The sequence below is a fragment of the Dendrobates tinctorius genome, unplaced genomic scaffold, assembly GCF_039654945.1.
Source record: "Dendrobates tinctorius isolate UK_male_01 unplaced genomic scaffold, ASM3965494v1 ptg000039l, whole genome shotgun sequence".
NCBI lineage: Eukaryota > Metazoa > Chordata > Amphibia > Anura > Dendrobatidae > Dendrobates > Dendrobates tinctorius.
Genome location: NW_027361707.1, coordinates 28,012,693 through 28,033,746, shown reverse-complemented (window position 1 = coordinate 28,033,746; position 21,054 = coordinate 28,012,693). Strand labels below are relative to the sequence as shown.

The 21,054-nt window shown below is 44.8% G+C and overlaps 1 protein-coding gene across 1 annotated transcript in view; it reads left to right on the top strand.

Annotated features, from left to right (window-relative positions):
- GRK4 (G protein-coupled receptor kinase 4) overlaps positions 1-21,054 on the top strand; it is a 274,905-nt gene that overhangs the window by 235,172 nt on the left and 18,679 nt on the right. The window contains exons 6-9 of the mRNA XM_073574570.1: positions 1,747-1,839; positions 6,271-6,334; positions 6,417-6,557; positions 20,375-20,565. Coding sequence (XP_073430671.1) covers positions 1,747-1,839; positions 6,271-6,334; positions 6,417-6,557; positions 20,375-20,565 — 489 coding nt within the window. The remainder of the gene's footprint in view (positions 1-1,746; positions 1,840-6,270; positions 6,335-6,416; positions 6,558-20,374; positions 20,566-21,054) is intronic.

The following is a 21,054-nucleotide window of genomic DNA, read 5'->3' as shown; positions in this document are numbered from 1 at the left end:
GCAGCCCACAGGGGCGTGCCCAGTTCACTGCTAATGAGGCTGCATGGTGGGGTCGGGAGCTGCCCACAGTCTCCTATGTCCAGGGACGGCGATATTTGCAGACTGTATGAGTCCTCCACAGATCTGCAAATCAAGATGGCAGCGCCCAGTGGCTACATTAAAACATTATTACAAACAAACCATAAATCCTAGTTAGTACAACATTTGCTGAAACAACATGTTTTGTTACTTACTCTTTTTTTGCAAATTATATAAAATTTCGGCACCTTCCCTTTAAGGGCATAAAACTTAAAAGTTTGAAAATTGCAAAGTTTTCAACATTTTCGCCATATTTCTTTTTTTTCATAAATAAACGCATGTCATATCGATGACATTTTATCACTATCATGAAGTACAATATGTCACGAAAAAAACATTCTCAGAATCAGCGTTCCAGTGGTCAGAATTTTAAAAATTGGCCTGGCCATTAAGTAGCAAATTAGCTCTGTCACAAAGTTTTTCACTAATCTCTGTCATTAAATTTGCGGTTGTTCCCCCCCCCCCCCCCCCCAGTAATTTTCTTTGTTGGCTATAGCTCTAGTGATTTTACGACATCTGTAAGCGATATGTAAGGGCCTGACAACCCCAAAACACGTTTAAGACATATTAATTGAGACCATTGCCTGTTTTAATTTCCACAATTTTTTTTTTTCCATTTCCTTTCCGGTATGAGTCTTTCTCTTAATGTTGTGCTTGAAATGTCATTTTTAAGTCATTTTTATGGATCTCACAACTGCCTAACACATCTATGGCTAGTTTCACACTAGCGTTTATTCGACGCTGCGCACGGCGCCGCTAAGCACCGCCCCCTGCCGGCTCCCTGCCCGCCCCATCCGGTCATCGCCGCCTACTATCGCACATGGACGCTTGCGATCTGCGCACCCTATCTTTAGCATAGGGTGCGCAGATCGTGCGCTAGTAGGATTTTGGCGCGCGCTGCGCACTGTTGAGGGTGCGCCGTGCGCGCCGAAATGCAACATGCTGCGTTCGGGGCGCACCTTCAAAAGTGCGCAGCGCACGGCCAGCGCATGATCTGCGCACCCTATGCTAAAGATAGGGTGCGCAGATCGCAAGCGCCCATGTGCGATAGTAGGCGGCGATGACCGGATGGGGCGGGCAGGGAGCCGGCAGGGGGCGGGGCTTAGCGGCGCCGTGCGCAGCGTCGAATAAACGCTAGTGTGAAACTAGCCTAATACATCAACTGAATAGTACCCATTATATATATATTTTTTAATTTTCACTGTGGCCCTGTTTTTCTTCTGGACTCTTGTAGATTTAGTAGTGTTTTTGCCTTTCTTTTGTGCTGTGCATTTGTGTTCATACTATAATTACATAATACAGCATGCTCAGGTTTCTTTTGCATTTATGTAACCATCCGGTGTGTTTTTTTTTTTTTGTTTTTTTTTTTCCTGCTGTCATGGTCCAGAAAACTGATGATGGAATTGATCCCTTAGGTTTTTTGTTGGTTTGGACCATTTTCTCATCCAGCTATGCAGAGCACTTTGGTGCGCAGCTTTGGCATCAGATGTCACCGGATACCATAATTTGTATATGTAATTGCTGTTCAGTGTAGTACACAAATTCTTCATTAAATGAGTAAATGGATGGATTGGGGAGGTGACCTGTGATGCTACTGTTTCCCGTAAGATCGTAGATTACTTTTCCGTGTACTTTCATGCTTCTTACCACTTTTCCTGTTTCTTGCAGAGTGGTTCACGATTATCTGAGTGGTGGACCATTTGAGGATTTTCAGGGAAGTATGTATTTTTCCCGCTTCTTACAATGGAAATGGCTCGAGAGGTAAGTGCCTTACATCGTCAACTCGTTATAAGGGAGTCTGTCAGCATAAAATAACTATGCAAACCAAGCTCAGGAGTTAGGTGCATCCTTTTCATGGCCAAACCGTTCAGTGCACCTTCCCACCTACTTGTTTTTCATCTTCTGTGACTTCACAGGAGCCAGAAAAAGTACAGAGAGAGACTGAAAACTGTTAGCTGCATCGAGTTCCTGTGCATGGTTTGAACAGTCATTTTGTGATGATAGATTCCCTTACATCTTTTTTTAGCTGCCTACCTTAATTTTGCCATAGTATGTGAGCGTTTTAGTTAAGATGTTGAAACCCCTTTTATTAGCGGTTGGTTAAATGACCGTTTGGACGACCGCTGTGTCTCACGATTTATCTGTTCCCAGTGGTGCATGCAAGTATTCTATACGGGGAAAGGAGAGTAAGCTGCTGTGAGATGTCTTGCAGTAGCTTATATCCGAAGAATACAAACACAAGGATAGAGCATTAAAATTCCGTATTCTCTACCCAGCATCACCTGTCATGGCTGGATCAGGATGTCTCCATACACATGAAGTAGTCAGCCGAACCAGTGGGTTCATCGGACTATAATCTAATGTGCCTCTACCAGACATGCCTGGTACTTTCCTGATACTGGCTGAATGTCATGCATATGGAGTGCCCTCTCACTCGCCAGGCCTGTTGGGTACTCGGTACCGCGCCGGTTGATCTTCTCAACGGGAGTTGTCACGGCAGCAGTGACCCGGTCCGTGGCCCTGGGGCTCCATTGCAAAAGGGGGAGTTTCAGTGTGCTTATGGTGGTGAAAGTTTATAAGTGATTCGTGATGCCACCTGTGGTGTTCGGCAATGTGGATGTAAGCCGACGCTGCAGACATTTCCTCTGAGACAGATGGTGTGGTGCAGCAATGATGTTATAGCCCTCCACAGGCAGGGCTGTAGTCCCAGGGCGGTATGGGTGAAGTGACACTTAGATGGTGTAGTGTCGGGCGCAGGAGGGATGTAGCAGTGTCGAGCAGGTTGACGCAGGAATAAGTGGAGGACACCAGGGCATGTAGTTCCAAAGGTTTACTCACAGCCTGTTGTGGTACAAGTGCCCGCATCCGTGCCGTGTCCTCCGGGTCAGGAGCTCAGCCAACTTCCAGGCAAGATGAAGTACTCCTTTCCAACACTCCGCCAGCATATGTGCCTTTTCTGAACGTCTCCCTCTTAGCGCCTTTTAGTGAAGTACTCACAGTACTGAGTTACACTGGAGTTCCTCCTGTCAGATGTTCCTAAGAATTCTACTTGTACGGCAGACAGCTGTAGCCTGCTTCGGGGACTCCTTCTACCTAGTCCCGTCTCACACACGTTACTGTTGTGCCCCCAAGTCTGGTGTGGGAATAAAGTGGTCACTACTTCTATTCCTCCGGTGTCTGCTGCGGGACCATTAGTATCCATACAACCTCGGGGACCGGACCCCGGCCTTGAGCTTAGAACTTGGGAAGGGTTCTCCTCTAACGCTGGTCCTTGTTCTCTTATTCTCCTCACGTTCCGTATCAATCCTTTATTTCTTATGGAGAGTCAGGCTTTCTATCAATGTTCCTTTCTTGTGCCAGTGGACCCAGGTCACTGAGGTCGGCTGCAGCACTTCCTTCATCCATCCCACTCAGGGGATCTCCTTTCACAGAATGACCTCGTCAGACTCCTGTGACTAACTGCCTAAATCCTATCCTCTCCCCGCTCTTTTAGTGCAAACTAAACTCCACCCGCCTCCCAGCACGCTTCGTGTTCCAAGCAGGGAGCCACCAAAGGGTGCTTTGCTACACTACTATGTTGTGTGGGATGCAGGTGTTGGAGTGTGGTCAGGTGTCTCCACCTTACCTGGATAGTGGGGCACCACACCTCAGGAGGAGGTGCAGTACCTCTGTGGCGACTGAACCCTCAGGGGCGCCACACATATTGCATGAAGATAAATGTATGATTAGTGGGGGTCCAACCAGTGCCGCCATCAGGGCGTTACTACCCTTATTTAGTGTATGGGACCCGGTAAGCAGAAGTGAAGAGGGCGGGCCCAGAACCAGTCCGGATCCCCCATCTTTACTTCTGCTTAACGGGCCCCAGAGTATAAAAATGTGCTGGCGCAGGGAGCTTTCTTGGAGAACAGCTGTCAAAACAGAGCGGCAACATAAGGTTCGATCATTTGGACCCTTGTCAGTCCCGAAAAGGGATCCCTGTGTCGCTGAGTGGACTAGGGCGGTAGTGTGCACGCCAGTCCGCACAAAGCTTGGTTCCCATTATTACTAGTGCTGCGGACTAGGCTTTTTGGGTGCCATTGATTCGGCTAGTCTTGGGAGGTTGATGGGTCCTTTTTTTTTTTCTGGTAATATTTCCACGCTCCTCTAGCTCAGGCGTAGTGTCTTCCTATAATAAAGTGACGCTATAAGTGTAAGGAAAATGTTTCCCCGCTATACGATAATTATGTGTGGCTGTGTCTGGCCTGTTATTCACAGACTTCGCATCACCGCCTTCTAACGTCCTGGTCTTACGGCCCTAAAATGCCATAAAATAAATGCAAGCAGCGAGTTTAGATAAGAGCCTGGCCATAACTCGTAATTGTTCCACTCGGATAACGCCTTTCTATGGGCTTTTACAGGGCGAGAAGGTGACGTGTTTGCTGAGTGGCTGCAAAACGCCGGGTTATGTGTTCATATAAAGAGCACTGGACCTTGGAATAAAGTAGTTACGTTATTGATTAGATATTGCTTTATGGTGTTTTGCTGGAAGAAGCTGCAGTGAAGCAGATGTCTCTTCTTAGATACTACTTTCAGCTACAGCATCAGTGGTTTTACGGTGGTCTGGTACAAAGAGGCCCGGCATAGCTCCACCAGGGGGCCCACCCAGGGCCGGTTTTAGGCAAAGTGGGGCCCTAGGCAAAGTTTAAAATGGGGCCCCAAATGCTAATAATATTGCACATCACACAGAAGCATTTTGTTGTACAGTATTTACATGCGCTGATTTCAGGACGCTAAACAATTTTGTAATCGTTCAACACTTGTTTCCCGGCCTCTTTCCACTGTCTGAGAAAGAATGATGGGGACAGAACAATCAGTAATGGATCAATAATAGATCACCATACAGTATCACGTTATCAGCAGCACATGTACAGTTTACACCGGCGATGTGTTGCTGAGAATAATTATTTTTGTTCCGGCATAAACAATCCAATCACTCGATGAATATGCAGCATTTTGCTTGTTTAGTATATTACACCCCATAGTCCTCCATATAATATAATATGCCCAATAGTCCTTGATATGGTATGATACACTCCCCATAGTCTTCCATAGAATATAATACACTCCCTGTAGTCCTCCATATAGTATAATACACTCCCTATAGTCCACCATATATTAAAATACACTCCTCAGTCCTCCGTAGAGTATAATACACTCCTCATAGTCCTAAAATAGTATAATACACTCCTCATAGCTCTCCAAATATTAAAATACACTCAGTCCTCCATATAGTATAATACACTACTAAGTCCTCCATATAGTATAATACACTCCTCATAGTCTTCCATATATTAAAATACACTCAGTCCTCCATATAGTATAATACACTACTCAGTCATCCATATAGTAGAATACATGCCTCATAGTCCTCCATATATTAAAATACACTGCTTAGTCCTCCATATAGTATAATACACGCCTCATAGTGATCCATATAGTATAATGCACCCCATAATCATCCATGTAGTAAAATTCACTTCCTATATTATAATGCACCCCATAGTTATTCATATAGAATTATGTATTCCCCATAGTCCTCAATACAGTATAATGCAGCCCACATATAGTATAATGCAGTCACCCCACAGAGTATAATGCAACCACCCCACAGAGTATAATGCAGGAACTCCACAGAAAAAATGTAGCCCCCCCCCCCCCGTGAATGGCCCTACAGTCCAGTACTCACTGATATATTAAAAGAAAAATAACACAATCCTCACCTCTCCTTGTGCCCCACGCTGCTCCCGGCTGGCTCCTGTCTCAGCTGCTGCACTACCCGCAGTGTCAGAGGCAGAGGGGAATGATGGGAGATGGCGCCTCAGCTGACGCGCTCTCCTCCATCATTGCTTTGAACTGTACCGGGAGATGGAGGGGCTGTCAGGCACCTGATCTGCATCTCAATTTAGAAACTGGAATAAAATTGCCTCGACCGGGATAAAAACTTTGGATTCTGCTAATTGGTGCAGATTGCACCCCAAGTTCTCATCAATCATTAAATTTCACTGGACAACTCCCACTAAAGGAAGAAAGCAAAAAATTGGATTATCTGGTCCACCATGCTGAGGGTGTTGTGTATTATGGTCTGCGTTGTACTAAGACTAGCGGGCATGCCCATGATGTCTGACATACCCTTGTCACCCTCTTGTATTTCAGGCAGCCGGTCACAAAGAACACATTCCGGCATTACCGGGTGCTGGGGAAAGGTGGATTTGGTGAGGTAGGTACCTGCGTCTCTCTAGCATCCTTGTATCACATGTCCTTCATTGACACATCATGATTTTTTTTTTTCTTTCGGTTAGGTGTGCGCCTGCCAAGTCCGAGCCACCGGGAAGATGTACGCCTGTAAAAAGCTGGAAAAGAAAAGGATAAAAAAGCGGAAAGGAGAATCCATGGCATTAAACGAAAAGCAGATTTTAGAAAAAGTAAATAGTCGATTTGTAGTAAGTATCCATTCTCCTTTTATTCTTTTTCTTGACGAAGTCCTTCCCGTCATCTTCATGTGAGTTCTCTTCATATACTACGTATATAGCTGGTGCTGGGCAATCAGTACGGTGCCCATTGGACTGGTGACGGCGCCTATGAATGGTTGGTAGATGAGGGGTGACTGGGTGAACGGTGCTGCAGGTGTGCCCATGGTTGTACTTGTTTTGTCTATGAGGTTCCCTTTGTTTAGTTGTCATTGAAACTGCTGCAGAACCTCTTTTTATGGAGAAATACAGTGGTCTCATTAAAAAAAAAAAAGTTACTAGAATTCACAAAGATTCAGTCTCAACTGCAGTCTGTAGTCGCCATTTTATTCCATACTCCTTTTTTTTACAGTTAGTGGGGGTCCCAAATATCGGACCCTCTTAACAGCCTCTCCTAGTGATGCCACGATTAGGGTATAATTCAGACTCCCATTTATTTTTGCAAAACAACAAAAAGTGGACCGGATTTTCCGTGCTGGATCCAATTTTCAACTATTGTTGGTGGGAAGGGGGTATACGGACATGTGCACAGCTCCATCAACTGTAATGTGTGCGGGTTCTGCCTGCAAAATCACAGATGACACGTGTACATGAAAAACGGAGGTCTGAATGAGGCCTTACTGAATTAGGAAAAAGTTGTTCTTTCATGTAGGTAGTGTAGAAATGGTCTGATAGCTTTCCTAAAATTTTTAACAAAAATTGCTACTGAAGTCTTTCACAGGTCCCCTGGCCTCTTCTTCTGGCATTGTGACCCCTGCAGCCAATCAATGGCTACTGATTGGTGGTCACATGCCGCCCCAACCAGAAAAAAATCTTTGGAGAGCTGCCCTGATAATTCCTGCTATCTGAGTGTCTTTGGCGTGCTCGAAAAATATATTTGAGTCTCTGCGGCTGCATGTCTCGCGGCTGTTTGACAGACACCACACATGTATGGATTTCCTGTTTGTTAGGCTTTCCCTGCATGTGTTGCAGCTGTCACACAGCCACGAGACATGCAAACGTATTTTTCGAGCACGCCGAAGTCATTCGGTTAGCACCTGAGCATGCTGTGATAACACCTTATCCGAGCACGCTCGCTCCTCACTACCAGGAATCACTGCTCAAAATAAGTGCAAAGTGTGTAAGGCGGGCGTGACACATCTGTGTTTCCTGGACCTAGTATGGACTGGGACCGTGCTCCTGTGCCCTGTGATCTTGTGGAGTTATGTGCGGCCGGTCCTTGCACTAGGCAAACCTCTGCGATCTTCGGGTGACCCTTCCACTGTCGGCTCGAGGATTGTGCGGAATTTTCTGCTTTTCTACCAACCCTTATAAAAGGGCCACCACCTTCCAGAAGACTGCCAGCCCCTGATATGATCATGGGGTATATGTTACCCAGTGTCTAGTGGCCAGAGGGAAGGGTCAGCAGCTCGATGACCCTCTGTGCAGGGAGTGCCGTGTCCTTCACGTGTCTCTGCTCTCATGCGCTCGCTCCCGCCGCGCTGCCTGCAGCATTCCACCTCCCAGGAAACAATCAATAGGCTGAGTGCTGGAGATGTGTCCAGGCCAAGGGAAATATTGATCCGACTTCCTATAGCTATGATGACATTGTATAGGAAAAAACAAAACAACCCAACCCCCCCCCCGCCCCCTCCAAAAAAACACAAACCCCATCTATCAATAACACTGGTCAACGCAATTTTCTGGCAAAAGGTTTTAAAGCATATTTTAAGTCAGTGCTGATTACGAATATGAACTCCGTTTTTGGCTATCACATCTGGATTTCGAGATATTTTCATTTTTTTATGAAAATTACTCTTATCAAACTTTTTTTATGATAAAAACGCGTGATTTTCGGTACTACATTTTGTATATTTTTAATCAAGGAATAACAAAGATTACAAAGTCTATGTACAGCAAATCAAATATGCTTACAGAATATAGAAACACAAATATATATGGCACACAGATGAATGGCAGTTATTTGATCGTTCTTTTCTTGGCTGATCTGTGATGTCCAGCTTCTGGGTTGTCTCTCATCAAGCATCATATGTGAGTCCCACCGGCCTTGATACCGTTCTTCCATTGTTTTAATGTCCTGATGAAAACGCTCCCCTTGTTCCTCGCTCACATCCCCAAGGTTCTTTGGGAAAAAGTCCAAATGGCTGTGTAAATGGTGAATCTTGATACTCCTTCTACACCCAAGATGTCGCAGACTCATTAGTAGCTCTTCCACCATCTCTTCATAGTGGTCTGCTTTCTTATTCCCTAGAAAAATCTGCACCACATTCCAAAATGCATTCCAAGCTCTTTCTTCTGTCTCATTCATTGATGTGATAACATTTGGGTCTCTCACAAGTGTTCTTATTTGAGGTCCATCAAATATTCCAGCCTTTTTCTTGACCAGGAAAAGTTGAACATATATAGTTAAAGCACACGACTGTTGTGTACGTTGAAAACTGTTTACTTATCATAACAAATGGGAATTATTCCTGTTCAAAGAAAACAAAGAAATTCTCACATTTATTAGGAGACTAAATGAAAACTAAATTTACCTAAGTGAACCGTATAAACCGGCACTTTTCATACACTACTTATACTTTTCATGGACTTAATGAAAATGGCCTATATACCTATAGCGCAAAAACAGGATGTGATAGAGAAATGTCCGGGCTTACAGGGGTTTCCATGATCTAGAAAAATGGTTGCCTTCTTTCAGAAATGGCGCCAACTCCGACCGTGGGATATGCATGGTGTGGCAGCTGAGCTCCATTCACTTCAATTAAAGGAGTCATGTTTTTTTTCTAATCCTGAACGACCCTTTAATAATAATGAGCTGAACCTAGGTGCTGTCTTGTGTTTTTTCTCCCTGAGCCGTCATTCTGTTTATCTGGCAAGAATGCCCCCTCTATACACCAGGACCTGAGTATCCCAAAATTAGTCTGAGTAGATGATTGGCTTTGAAAAAGAGAACTAAAAAGCTCACAATACTGTCGGGAGAGGTTTATGGTCTATGTGCCCACCCATAGGGCCCAATGCTCATGCACCTGTCCAGACCCATTATTATACCGGACACCATTATAAGCTCCATTCTGTCTCAGATTGCACCGCAAAGCCCGGCCGGGTGCCATAAATTATGCAAGAGGTCAAGTCCATTCACATCCGAGATGAATGTAACCATGAAAATGCCGGTCATTATCGATTGTGCTTAAAGATTCATGACAAATGCACCCCACTGCAGACCTAGAAAACATTAGCTGATGCTTTTTTAAACATATTGCATACAATAGTAACGTAAATTAATAATTATGTTAAAAAATATATATATATAATGCCTATAACTTTCTGCTTTCTCCATTTGCACTGACCACGGCGCAATATCAGATGTGTGGTAGAAGCGAATGAGCGCGAGGAGAGTGCCATCTGGTGGTGAAAGTGCAGAATACATTTACAAATGGACTAAAATAAATGAAAAATAAATACATGGGCATATATGAATGTATATATTTGCGTATATGTGTGTATATATATGCGCACTAGCTGAAGAGCCCGGCGTTGCCTGGGCATAGTAACCAACTGTGGTTAGTTACAACAAATTATAATGATTATATTGCACATAAAAACATTTCACATCATATATTCAACACTACAGATTTGCAACACAAATTAACTAAACGATTTCCCAAGTATTGATAGTATTTTATTTTCAACTCATTCAAGAGCCTTTTGATAAACAACATGTGTATCTGTGTGTCTAATCCTATTCTGTGTGATACTGTGTGCTGAGCTGTGTATCTAATCCTCTCCGGTGTGATACTGACTGCTGAGCCGTGTATCTAATCCTATCCTGTGTGATAATGTCTGCTGAGCCATGTATCTAATCCTATCCTGTGTGATACTGACTGCTGAGCCGTGTATCTAATCCTATCCTGTGTGATACTGACTGCTGTGCCGTGTATCTAATCCTATCCTGTGTGATACTGACTGCTGAGCCGTGTGAAGTTATTTCTGTCACCATTGTGGGTTTTTCTGTCATTAAAGAAGGGGTACCAACAATTTTGACCAACTGGGTATATATATTTATTGCTGTATATTATATATTTCTCTATGTATATATATTTTTGTGTGTGTATGTGTGTGTGTGTGTATATATATATATATATATATATATATATATATATATACACTGTGTGCGTGTATATACAGTGCCTTGCGAAAGTATTCGGCCCCCTGGATCTTTTCAACCTTTTCCCACATATCATGTTTCAAACATAAACATACCAAATGTAAATTTTTGGAGACGAATCAACAACAAGTGGGACACAATTGTGAGGTTGAAGGAAATTTATTGGTTATTTTAAATTTTTGTGGAAATTAAGAAACTGAAAAGTGGGGCGTGCAAGTTTATTCGGCCCCTTTAACTTAATACTTTGTTGCGCCACCTTTTGCTGTGATTACAGCTGCAAGTCACTTGGGGTATGTCGCTATCAGTTTTGTACATCGAGAGACTGAAATTCTTGCCCATTCTTCCTTGGCAAACAGCTCGAGCTCAGTGAGGTTGGATGGAGATGGTTTGTGAACAGCAGTTTTCAGCTCTTTCCACAGATTCTCGATTGGATTCAGGTCTGGACTGTGACTTGGCCATTCTAACACCTGGATACGTTTATTTGTGAACCATTCCATTGTAGATTTTGCTTTATGTTTGGGATCATTGTCTTGTTGGAATACAAATCTCCGTCCCAGTCTCAGGTCTTTTGCAGACTCCAACAGGTTTTCTTCAAGAATGGTCCTGTATTTGGCTCCATCCATCTTCCCATCAATTTTAACCATCTTCCCTGTCCCTGCTGTAGAAAAGCAGCCCCAAACCATGATGCTGCCACCACCATGTTTTACAGTGGGGATGGTGTGTTCAGGGTGATGAGCTGTGTTGCCTTTACGTCAAACAAAAGTTCGATTTTGGTTTCACCTGACCAGAGCACCTTCTTCCACATGTTTGGTGTTTCTCCCAGGTGGCTTGTTGCAAACTTTAACCCCTTCCTGCCATCCGACGTACTATCCCGTCCACGGTACCCGGGCCCGTATGACCGGGGACGGGATAGTACGTCGGGCCCTTTAATGCGATACCGCGACTAAAGTCGCGGTGATCGCATTAAAATTCTGACGCCATCTCACCTTAGAAAAGATGGCGTCGGCATCCCGGGCTGCGATCCCGCCCCCCCGGCATCCAGAGCGCTGTGATTGGCTGTTCAATACTGAACAGCCAATCGCAGCGTTTCTCATTGTTTCAGCCAATCAGCTTGGCTGAAACAATGATGTCCTAGGCGGGGATCGAGTACCGATGTACTCGATCCTAGAGCCGGTGCCTGGCAACGCCAGGCACCGGCAAAAAGCACCCGGATTGGCGCGATCGCCGATCTGATCGATCGCGCCAATCGCAGTGCACAGCGGCGCTATATCGCCGCTGTGCCCTGCCAGTACCGGCCAGGATCGGTGCTATATTAGCACCGATCGTGCTGGAGCCTGATGCAGGCCCAGTAGGGCCTGCAGGAGTTGGCTGGCGCGATCGATTAGATCGGCGATCGCGCCAACCACAGGGCACAGCTGCGGTCACCATGTGACCGCTCTGTGCCCTGCTGGTGACCTGGGCATGACCTGCCTAGTAATCGGAGCTGTGAGCTCCGATTCTAGGCAGTTGCCATGGTCACCAGGCAGATCAGGGATTGGTGGGATCGATGTAATCATTCGATCCCACCAATGACAGGTCACAGCAGCGATGTGACCGCTCTGTGACCTGCCCCCTGACCTGCCTCTGACCTGTCTGACCTGTCTGCAGGGGTCCTCACTCTAGCTGAGGATTCCTGCAGAGAGGTCGGACGCAGCAAGAGCTCCTGTGCTGGGTATTGTGGTGCCACAGCTTGTAGCATCACAATCCCTGCAGAAGAAAGAAGAAGAAGAAGAAAGAAAACTACAATTGTAAGTGTTAATTGATCCCTGATCCCCTGCCCAATCTATCTTCACCCCCCCAATCTATCTTCATCCCCCCATCCCCCCTCCACCCCCCCTCTTACCCCCCTCCACCCCACTTTTGCGTCACCTCCGTGCGCAGCCGGCGAGCGTTGATCGGTGACGCAGTTCACCGATCAACACTCGCGCTCGCTTTTTTTTCCTTAGCCCCCTTTGCGCCACTTCCGTTCACCCATTCCGCAGCCGCAAAAGTTGGATAAGTGACACACGTCACTTATCCAAGCTTGTGCCTGCCGTTTTTCATTTTTTTCACCCCCCTTTGTGCCACCTAACTACAACCCTAACTGTTGATCCCTGCCCAATCTATCTTCATCCACCCCAATCCCCCCATCCCCCTTCCCCCCTATTTTTACCCCCCTCCACCCCACTTTTGCGCCACCTCCGTGCGCAGCTGCCGAGCGTTGATTGGTGACGAGGTTCACCGATCAACACTTGAGCTCGTTTTTTTTTCCTTAGCCCCCTTTGCGCCACTTCCGTACACACATCCCGCAGCCGCAAAAGTTGGATAAGTGACACACGTCACTTATCCAAGCTTGTGCCTGCCGCTTTTCATTTTTTTCACCCCTCTTTGTGCCACCTAACTACAACCCTAACTGTTGATCCCTGCCCAATCTCTCTTCATCCACCCCAATCCCGACATCCCCCTTCCCCCTATTTTTACCCCCCTCCATCCCACTTTTGCGCCACCTCCGTGCGCAGCCGCCGAGCGTTGATTGGTGACGCAGTTCACCGATCAACACTTGAGCTCGCTTTTTTTTCCTTAGCCCCTCCGTACACACATCCCGCAGCTGCGAAACTTGGATAAGTGACACAGTTCACTTATCAGAGTTTGCCGTTTTCCTTTTTTTTTTTTTTCCACCCCCCCCTTGCGCCACCCCGTGCGCACATCAAGCAGCCTAGTTTTGATAAGTGACACTTATCAGCTAGGGCCTGCTGTTTTATACTTTTTTCCACAGCTTTTTCTTTACAGAAAGTTTACACCAATCACTCCCCCCCCCCCCTCACGTACACATACAGTTTTCAATAAAGTGTACACCCAAGCACCATATTTACACAAAAATGTCATCAAATTCATCCCAACAGCGCTATTCAGTGGAGGAGGCATATGCTTTACTTGCCTCCGAAACTGATAGCGATTTGGATGACGATCCGACTTTTCTTTATTTTTCGGATTCTTCATCCTCTTCTTCTTCCTCTTCTCCCTCCTCATCTTCCTCCTCGGGTCCTGCGGAACCGCCACGCAGACGCTCCAGGACAGAAGATGAGGCAGCGCCCACCATGCCCGCAGCTGACCCAGTGCTCCCCGTATGGACCTCGCCCCCCGAAAATTACGAGCCACTGATTCCTGATTTTGTGGCAGAATCAGGAATCAAGTTTGACACCACCGGCCTCACAGAAATTGACTTTTTCAAAGTCTTTTTCTCTGAGGATTTTGTTAACCTCATGGTGGAGCAAACTAATTTGTACGCTCGTCAATTTTTGGAGCAAAACCCGCGTTCAACATTTTCAAACTGGTCTCCTGTAGACGCAGTTGAAATGACGCAGTTTTGGGGCCTGGTCCTCCATATGGGGATACTGAAGAAGCCGGAAATTCGGCAATATTGGAGTGTTGATATTTTATACAACACTCCAGTGTTCCGAATGGTCATGGCCCGGACGCGTTTTGAGGCCATCCACAAGTTTCTGCATTATACTGATAATGCAGCGTGTCCCGCACAAGATGACCCCAACTTTGACCGTCTGTTCAAAGTTCGGCCGGTCATCGAACACTTCAACAAAAAGTTTGCTGAAGTGTACGTGCCCCAAAGGGACATCTGCGTGGATGAGTCCTTGGTTCACTTCAAGGGAAGGCTGCGATTCCGTCAATACCTGCCCAGTAAGAGGGCCAGGTACGGAATCAAACTCTATAAGTTGTGTGAGAGTACCTCAGGGTACACCCACAAGTTTAGAGTTTACGAAGGGAAGGACACCCGGATTGAACCCCCTGAGTGTCCTCCTTTCCTGGGAGTGAGTGGGAAAATTGTGTGGGATTTGGTGCACCCACTGCTGGATAAAGGTTATCACCTCTACACTGATAACTTTTATACCAGCATCCCACTCTACAAATCCCTCTCTGAGCGACGTACCGCAGCCTGCGGTACTGTCCGCAAAAATCAGAGAGGCCTCCCGAAGACGCTACTTGGGCAGATGCTCCGAAAAGGTGAGAGCAGAGCCCAATGTAGCGACCACCTGCTGGTGGTCAAGTACAAGGACAAGAGAGATGTCCATCTCTTGACCACCATACACGGTGATGGCAGTACCCTCTGCACTGTACGGGGTACCTCTACACAGGTCCTCAAACCGACATGTGTAGTGGGGTACAACAAAAAAATGGGGGGAGTTGATCTCTCCGATCAACTCCTCCAACCGTACAATGCATTGAGGAAGGCCAAGGTGTGGTACAAAAAGCTGGCCTTGCACATCGTCCAAATGGCAATGCTCAACGCATTCCTGCTGTCACAATGTGCATGCCCCAGCGATACGGCGTACCTTCATTTCCAGGAGGTAGTGGTTAAGGCCATGATGTTTGGCGCTCAGGAAGGAGCGGGCCCCAGTACTTCAGGAACTGAAGGTGCTCGTATTGTCCCAGGTCAGCATTTTCCGGGGGTGGTCCCGCCAACCCCAAGAAAAGGTAAGCCGCAAAAAAGGTGTTGAGTGTGTTACAAAAAAGGAATACGCAGGGACACCACTTACCAGTGCGACACCTGCCCCGAAAAACCTGGCCTGTGCATGAAGGATTGCTTCAAATTGTACCACACCTCCATGCACTACTAATTTACATTAGATTAGTTGGGGGCACATCTAGATTTGTTCATTGGGGGTCTAGTATCCAAAATGATGTCATATGTGGGTTTTTTTCCTGTTTAGGCACATCAGGGACTCTGCAAATGGAACATGACGCCAGCAGACCATCAAAGTCTGCATTCCAAAACAACACTACTTCCCTTTCGAGCCCCAACGTGTGCCTAAACAGTTTTTTCCCACATGTGGGAAACCAGAGTACCAAGGACAAATTGGACAACGACTTTTGGGGTCCAATTTCTCCTGTTACTCTTGGGAAAATTAAAAATTGGGGACTAAATGATCATTTATGTGGGAACAAAACAGGATTTTATATTTTCACGCCTGGGCATTATAATCTTTAGTGAAACACTTGGGGGTTCAAAGTGCTCACCACACATCTAGATAAGTTCCTTAGGGGGTCTAGTTTCCCAAATGGGGTCACTTATGGGGGGTTTCTACTGTTTAGGAACATCAAGGGCTCTGCAAATGGAACATGATGCCCGCAGACCATTCCATCAAAGTCTGCTTTCCAAAACGTCATTACTTCCCTTTCGAGCCCTGACGTGTGCCCAAACAGTAGTTTTCTCCCACATGTGGGGTATCAGGGTACTCAGGACAAATTGGACAACAACTTTTGGGGTCCAATTTCTCCTGTTACTCTTGGGAAAATTAAAAATTGGGGACTAAATGATCATTTATGTGGGAACAAAACAGGATTTTATATTTTCACGCCTGGGCATTATAATCTTTAGTGAAACACTTGGGGGTTCAAAGTGCTCACCACACATCTAGATAAGTTCCTTAGGGGGTCTAGTTTCCAAAATGGGGTCACTTATTGGGGGTTTCTACTGTTTAGGAACATCAAGGGCTCTGCAAATGGAACATGACGCCCGCAGATCATTCCATCAAAGTCTGCTTTCCAAAACGTCATTACTTCCCTTTCGAGCCCTGACGTGTGCCCAAACAGTAGTTTTCTCCCACATGTGGGGTATCAGGGTACTCAGGACAAATTGGACAACAACTTTTGGGGTCCAATTTCTCCTGTTACTCTTGGGAAAATTAAAAATTGGGGACTAAATGATCATTTATGTGGGAACAAAACAGGATTTTATATTTTCACGCCTGGGCATTATAATCTTTAGTGAAACACTTGGGGGTTCAAAGTGCTCACCACACATCTAGATAAGTTCCTTAGGGGGTCTAGTTTCCAAAATGGGGTCACTTATTGGGGGTTTCTACTGTTTAGGAACATCAAGGGCTCTGCAAATGGAACATGACGCCCGCAGACCATTCCATCAAAGTCTGCTTTCCAAAACGTCATTACTTCCCTTTCGAGCCCTGACGTGTGCCCAAACAGTAGTTTTCTCCCACATGTGGGGTATCAGGGTACTCAGGACAAATTGAACAACAACTTTTGGGGTCCAATTTCTCCTGTTACTCTTGGGAAAATTAAAAATTGGGGACTAAATGATCATTTATGTGGGAACAAAACAGGATTTTATATTTTCACGCCCGGGTGTTATAAACTTCTGTGAAGCCCTTGGGGGTTCAAAGTGCTCACCACACATCTAGATAAGTTCCTTAGGGGGTCTAGTTTCCAAAATGGGGTCACTTGTGGGGGGTTTCCACTGTTTAGGCACATCAGACGCTCGTCAAACGTGACATGGCGTCCGATCTCAATTCCAGCCAATTTTAGGTTGAAAAAGTCAAACGGGGCTCCTTCCCTTCTGAGCCCTGCCATGTGCCTAAACAGTGGTTCCCCCCCACATATTGGGTATCAGCGTACTCAGGACAAATTTGACAACAACCTTTGGGGTCCAATTTCTCCTGTTACCCTTGGGAAAACAAAATATTGGGGACTAAATGATCATGTTTGTGGAAAAAATATGATTTTTTATTTTCACGCCCGGGTGTTATAAACTTCTGTGAAGCCCTTGGGGGTTCAAAGTGGTCACCACACATCTAGATAAGTTCCTTAGGGGGTCTAGTTTCCAAAATGGGGTCACTTGTGGGGGGTTTCCACTGTTTAGGCACATCAGACGCTCGTCAAACGTGACATGGCGTCCAATCTCAATTCCAGCCAATTTTAGGTTGAAAAAGTCAAACGGGGCTCCTTCCCTTCTGAGCCCTGCCATGTGCCTAAACAGTGGTTCCCCCCCACATATTGGGTATCAGCGTACTCAGGACAAATTTGACAACAACCTTTGGGGTCCAATTTCTCCTGTTACCCTTGGGAAAACAAAATATTGGGGACTAAATGATCATGTTTGTGGAAAAAATATGATTTTTTATTTTCACGCCCGGGTGTTATAAACTTCTGTGAAGCCCTTGGGGGTTCAAAGTGGTCACCACACATCTAGATAAGTTCCTTAGGGGGTCTAGTTTCCAAAATGGGGTCACTTGTGGGGGGGTTTCCACTGTTTAGGCACATCAGACGCTCGTCAAACGTGACATGGCGTCCAATCTCAATTCCAGCCAATTTTAGGTTGAAAAAGTCAAACGGGGCTCCTTCCCTTCTGAGCCCTGCCATGTGCCTAAACAGTGGTTCCCCCCCACATATTGGGTATCAGCGTACTCAGGACAAATTTGACAACAACTTTTGGGGTCCAATTTCTCCTGTTACCCTTGGGAAAATAAAAAAATTGTTGCTAAAATCTTATTTTTGTGACTAAAAAGTTAAATGTTAATTTTTTCCTTCCACGTTGCTTCTGCTCCTGTGAAGCACCTGAAGGGTTAATAATCTTCTTGAATGTAGTTTTGAGTAGCTTCAGGGGTGCAGTTTTTAGAATGGTGTCACTTTTGGGTATTTTCTGCCATATAGACCCCTCAAAGTGACTTCAAATGTGAGGTGGTCCCTAAAAAAAATGGTTTTGTAAGTTTTGTTGTAAAAATTAGAAATCGCTTGTCAAATTTTAACCCTTATAACTTCCTAACAAAAAAAAATGTTGTTTCCCAAATTGTGCTGATGTAAAGTAGACATGTGGGAAATGTTATTTAGTAACTATTTTGTGTCACATATTTCTCTGTTTTAAGGGCATACAAATTCAAAGTTTGAAAATTGCAAAATTTTCAAAATTTTTGCCATATTTCTGTTTTTTTCATAAATAAATGCAAGTTATAGCGAAAATTTTTTACCACTAAAGTGAAGTACAATATGTCACGAGAAAACATTCTCAGAATCGCCTAGATCCGTTGAAGCGTTCCAGAGTTATAACCTCATAAAGGGACAGTGGTCAGAATTGTAAAAATTGGCCCGGTCATGAACGTGCAAACCACCCTTGGGGGTGAAGGGGTTAAACAACACTTTTTTTTGGATATCTCAGAAGTGGCTTTCTTCTTGCCACTCTTCCATAAAGGCCAGATTTGTGCAGTGTATGACTGATTGCTGTCCTATGGACAGACTGTCCCATCTCAGCTGTAGATCTCTGCAGTTCATCCAGAGTGATCATTGGCCTCTTGGCTGCATCTCTGATCAGTCTTCTCCTTGTTTGAGATGAAAGTTTAGAGGGACGGCCGGGTCTTGGTAGATTTGCAGTGGTATGATACTCCTTCCATTTCAATATGATCGCTTGCACAGTGCTCCTTGGGATTATTAAAGTTTTGGAAATCATTTTGAATCCAAATCCGGCTTTAAACTTCTCCACAACAGTATCACGGACCTGCCTGTTGTGTTCCTTAGTCTTCATGATGCTCTCTGTGCTTCAAACAGAACCCTGAGACTATCACAGAGCAGGTGCATTTATATGGAGACTTGATTACACACAGGTGGATTATATTTATTATCATTAGTCATTTAGGACAACATTGGATCATTCAGAGATCCACAATGAACTTCTGGAGTGAGTTTACTGCACTGAAAGTAAAGGGGCCTAATAATATTGCACGCCCCACTTTTCAGTTTTTGAATTTCCACAGAAATTTAAAATAACCAATAAATTTCGTTGAACTTCACAATTGTATCCCACTTGTTGATTCTTCACCAAAAATTTACATTTGGTATCTTTGTTTGAAGCATGATATGTGGGAAAAGGTTGAAAAGTTCCAGGGGGCCGAATACTTTCGCAAGGCACTGTGTGTGTTTATGTGTATATATATATAGTTTTATTTAAGTACTGTATATATTTGTGGTTTTATTAAAAAACAAAAACCTATCATGTCAGATACAGCTGTGCACTGCAGCAATCTACTGTGTAAATGGGCCTTTATAGCACTGTTCATCCTGAGCTTTCTGGTTTACTAAAAAATAAAAAAGTGTGAAAAAGAAAGAGATGCACCAAAATTTACAACTTTATGGCAAAAATCTTGGTGCAAAGCTGCTGTTAAAGCCCTTTGAGGAGGGGATAAAAGCTTCAAAAAGATGAGCGTCTATATGATGCCTTCAAAGAAAATCTTTAGTCCTGAATATCCGCTCCAGCACCCGCTACCCCCACAGATTAGCATTTTTCATCTCCGCCAGCAGATGGATATGAACATTCTACAAAGCCAAACAGCGCAGCTCCATGCGCCATGTAGTGGCCATCATCCGGTACTGCAGCTTAGTTCAATAGGAGCCGAGCTGCAGTACCCTGGAGTGGCCACTACATGGTGCACGGAGCCGTTCAGTTCTATATAATGTGCATTCCCTCTAGGCCTGATAACAGATAATCATGGGGGGTGTTGGACCTCCATTTACCTCATATTGGGGATAATATTCAATATCTTAGGCTGTAGACAATCTCTTTAAAAACATAAAAATAAGAGCCCAACCATCATTAATGGCTTTTCTTAGTTTCAGAAAATGTACCGTTATTACATATACTTTCTGTATCACTTCTCCAGTTTTCACGATCTCTACTGTTCCTGACTTCAGAGGATGCAGAAAAATACAAGAAGGGATAGTATATTATATAGTAAGACATGGAGGAGCAATAACCTTGTTCTTTGTGTGAATGTGTCCCACTTATCGCTACTGTCTGTGTTTTCAGGTTAGTTTAGCCTACACTTATGAAACAAAGGACGCCCTTTGCTTAGTATTAACCATTATGAATGGCGGGGACCTGAAGTTTCACATATACAACATGGGGAACCCGGGCTTCGAAGAGCAGAGAGCAGTGTTTTATGCTGCCGAGCTGAGCTGTGGTCTGGAGGATCTGCAGAGGGAGAGGATAGTTTACAGGTGAGATGCTCATCAATGACCGTAACGTCCGACCTATGGCCAAGTGCCTCACTTGGCTTTCATTGTGACACTGCGAGTCTGTGGTTTACATAGGACTGCAAGTAATCTTTATTGAGATATCAAAGTGGACAAGGACAAATACAAACACTAAATGACATATTCATCTCTGCTACATCTTTATATCTGTAGCCATACCTAACTTGCTCATTAGATGTGTGTATGTGTGTATATATATATATATATAATATATATATACATACACACACACACACACACACACAGTCATGGCCAAAAGTTTTGAGAATGACACAAATATTATATTTTCACATGATCTGCTGCCCTCTGGTTTTTAAGTGTGTTTGTCAGATGTTTTTATCACATACAGAAATATAATTGCAATCATATTATGAGTAACAAAAGGTTATATTGACAGAATGAGTTAATGCAGCAAGTCAATATTTGCAGTGTTGACCCTTCTTCTTCAGGACC